This window comes from Rhinoraja longicauda, unplaced genomic scaffold (genome assembly GCF_053455715.1).
Source record: "Rhinoraja longicauda isolate Sanriku21f unplaced genomic scaffold, sRhiLon1.1 Scf000046, whole genome shotgun sequence".
NCBI lineage: Eukaryota > Metazoa > Chordata > Chondrichthyes > Rajiformes > Arhynchobatidae > Rhinoraja > Rhinoraja longicauda.
The window spans coordinates 885,602-889,407 of NW_027601264.1; the positions used below are offsets into that span (position 1 = coordinate 885,602).

General features: G+C 51.4%; 1 protein-coding gene across 1 annotated transcript in view; it reads left to right on the top strand.

Annotated features, from left to right (window-relative positions):
- The window catches only part of LOC144612494 (uncharacterized), a 671,985-nt gene extending 668,493 nt beyond the window's left edge, over positions 1-3,492 (top strand). Inside the window, exon 4 of the mRNA XM_078432074.1 lies at positions 3,383-3,492. Within this exon, the coding sequence (XP_078288200.1) occupies positions 3,383-3,411 (29 nt within the window). The 3' untranslated portion in view covers positions 3,412-3,492. The remainder of the gene's footprint in view (positions 1-3,382) is intronic.
- The last annotated feature ends 314 nt before the right edge of the window (positions 3,493-3,806 follow it).

Below are 3,806 nucleotides of genomic sequence, written 5' to 3' on the forward strand. Positions count from 1 at the left end.
TTCAGAATTGTCCGAAACCCAAATAAAACGGCAAATGATACAGCTCATCTTCCTCCTCCCTTTCTCTCTACCTCCATCCTTTCTGCTGAGCTCTCTTTGAACTGCGGCTCTCTCTCATACCCTCTCTAGTCTCTCTCTCTCTGCACCACTGTCTCTGTCAACCTTTCACCCCTTACCATTCCCTCAACTCTCACTCTCACTGCATTTCTCCCTCAGATTCTCTCTATCTATCTCACGCTTCCCTCTCTCCCTTTTGCCAACCCACTCTCTCTGAACTCCTCTCTCTTCATCTTCCCACTCTCCCTTTGATAGTTCACTCTCCCTCCATCTCTTCCCCTATCGTCTTCTCAGCTATCTTTCCCTATCTGTCTCTCTCTCTCTCTTTTCCCCCAACTCTCCTCCTGCTCGCCCTCACTTCGCTCTCCAACGCCATGCTTTGGAAGTGCGGTTCAAACGGTTAGCCGCCATGGGATGTAACAGCTGTCCCTGTGCCTCTTCCCTGGGGAGGGGAGAGAGTGTTTCCTACACCAGTCTCTGTGACCCCCTCCTGTCCGGCCCCTCCTTCCCCTCTCTGTGATCCCCTCCCCTCCAGCCCGTACACCCCTTTTCCTCGTCTCTGTGACCCACTCCCCTCAGGCCCCCACATCCCCTCTCTGTGACCCCCTCCCCTCCCGCCCCTACACTCCCCACTCTCCCCACTCTCCCCGTCTCGGTGACGCCCTCCCATCCTGCCCCTACATTCCCTCTCCCCGTCTCTGTGACTCCCCCCTCGTCCTCTCTAAAGCGCTCACATTCTTCCTGTAATGGGGGCGATCACAACTGCACGCAATACTCCAAATGCAGCATGACCAATGTCCTGGAGAGATGTATCTTGACGTCCGCCTCTTGAACTCGATTCCCTGGCAGATGAAGGCAAGCGGACCACACGCCTTCTTCACCGCTCTGTCTACTGTTTTGCCACTTTACGGGGAGTTCCGGAGTTTATCAGGAACAGTTTCTTTCTCTCCACAATCAGACTACTGCACGGAGTTAGTATTTAGAGTCACAGAGTGATGCAGCGTGGAAACAGGCCCAACCTTCCCCCCAATTTCCCCGCACCGACCAACATGTCCCATCTACACTAGTCCCACCTGCCCGCATTTGGCCTATATCCCTCCAAACCTGCCCCATCCATGTACCTGTCTTAAACTTCGTGACAGTGCCTGCCTCAACTTCCTTCTCCGGCAGCTCGTTCCATACACCCACCTGTGGAAAATCTGCCCCTCGGATTCCTACTAAATCTTTCCCCTCTCACCTGTCCTCTGGTTCTCCTTTCCCCTACTCTGGGCATGAGACTGTGCATCTACCCGATCTATTCCTCTCATTGAGTAGCATTTGCTTAAAGAGGGCTTGTTTAAAAACGCAGGGATGTAATGCCGAGACTCTGTACGCCTCTGGTCCGGCCGCATTTGGAGTATTGTGAGCACTTTTGGGCCCCATATCTGAGGAAGGATGTGCTGGCTCTGGAGAGGGTCCAGAGGTTTACAAGAACGATCCCAGGAATGAGTGGGTTTACCTACGATGAGCGTTTGTCGGCACTGGGCCTGTACTCTCTGGAGTTTAGAAGAATGAGGGGGGACCTCATTGAAACTTGACCGAATAATGAAAGGCCCAGATAGAGTGGATGTGGAGAGGATGTTTCCACTAGTGGGAGAGTCCAGGACTAGAGGGCACAGCCTCAGAATTAAAGGACGTTCCTTCAGGAAGGAGATGAGGAGGAACTTCTTCAGCCAGAGGGTGGTGAATCTGTTGGATTATTTTCCACAGATGGCTGCGGAGGCCAAGTCAGTGTATATGTTTAAGGCAGAGGTGGACAGATTCTCGATTAGTAAGGGTGTAAGGGGTTAACGGGAGAAGGCAGGAGAATGGGGTTAGGAGGGAAAGACAGATCAGCCGTGATTGAATGGCGGAGTGGACTTATTGGGCCTAATTCTACTCCGATCACTATCTTCTCATTAGCTTCTTGATCGTTGCCTGCTCACGTTCTCCACAGATACTGCCTGACCCGCTGAATTACTCCAGCACTCTATGAATCGTCACCTATCCATGTTCTCCAAGAAATATGCATGACCCGCTGAGTTACTCCAGCACTCTGTGAAACATCACCTATCCATGTTCTCCACAGATGCTGCCTGGCCCGCTGAGTTACTCCAGCACTCTGTAAAACGTCACCTATCCATGTTCTCCACAGATGCTGCCTGACCGGCAGAGTTACTCCAGCACTCTGTGAAACGACACCTGTCCATATCCTCCACAGATGCTGCCTGACCCGCTTAGTTTATCCAGCACGCGTGTATGTGTGTGTGTGTGTGTGTGTGTGTGTGTGTGTCTATCTTCGGTGAAATAAAGTGCGGCGTTCCTGGTGAATAATTGAGGTGGAAGAGCAGCGTGTGCGGACGGCAGTCTCTGTTTAATATGTCAGACAGAGAGGGTGGAGAGAGAGGGGGCGAAGGAGGAGAGAGAGGGGGATGCGAGCGGGAGGTCAGAGAGGGGGTGAGAGGGGGGGGTGCGAGGGTGGGTGCGAGAGGGGAAGAAAGAGAGGGGAGAGATAGAGGGGGGACAGAGAGGGAGAGAGAGAGAGCGAGAGAGGGGGAGAGAGATAGGTGGAGGAGAGAGAGGGGTGTGTTTCCAAGTCGGTAACCAACCCAGGCGACGATTTGCTTGCTCGCCACAGAAGATCTACAGCCACACTTACATGTCGTCACGACATTTCTTCACTAAACGTTATTCCCTTTATCCTGTATCTGTCCACTGTGGACGGCTCGATTGTAATCATGTACAGTCTTTCTGCTGACTGGATAGCACTCAACAAAAAAGCTTTTCACTGTAGCTTGGTACACGTGACAATAAACTAAACTGAACTCCCCTCCCCGCTCTCATCTCCTCGTCTCCTCCCCTCTCCTCTCGTTTCCTCCCCTCCCCTCTTCTCCCGTCTCCCCTCTCCTCTCGTCTCCTCCCATCCCCTCTCATCCCTTCCCTCCTCTCCTCTCCTGCCCTCTCCTCTCCACTCCACTCCACTCCTCTCCTCTCCTCTTTTCTCCTCATAAAGATGGGGACAGAATGATGAGGGCGGTCAGAGTTAACACGCGGGTATATTCCTGTAAATCGAGGGTGTAACGGAATCTATGAATAATGGAGCATTGATTTGTTTTTACACAATTAGTAACTGTTTGTCTTTTTCTGTTTTGTTGTTTCTGAGGGTGTTTACAGAGGACTATGTCACTAAGTTTACATAATTGTTGTGCTATTACAAGTAAGAATTTCATTTCCGTTCCAGCACATCTCTATACTAAAACTCTCCTTTGTTTGTTTGTTTGTTTGTTTGTTTGTTCCTGAACTACAGCCAAAACGGGTCCACTTGGTCTAGTATGACAATAAACCCTCTTGGCATTTGACATTGAATTTGGTGAATGAGTCAGCTCCTGGCTCGCAGGCTCACAACGTTCCTTTGCCTCTTACAGCGCTTGTATTGGAAGCACCGACTGGTCATGGTGAGGCTAACGGGTTTTGTGGTTCCCCAATCACCGGAACCGACCGAAAGAGGGACAGTCAGGTATAAACTATCTACTCTGTGACACGCTGGGCTCTCAGGATACGCACACGTAACAGAGTTATCCGGTAAAAGACCGACAGTTCAATAACCCCCAGTGATACAGCAGGGATCCCAGGAACGAATCACTCGGTCCAAGACAGTCCGAGAATGGACTGACAGCGGTCGATCACTCTCTCTGTGGCGGCTGGGCTCTCAGGACCATCCATTCGCTTTC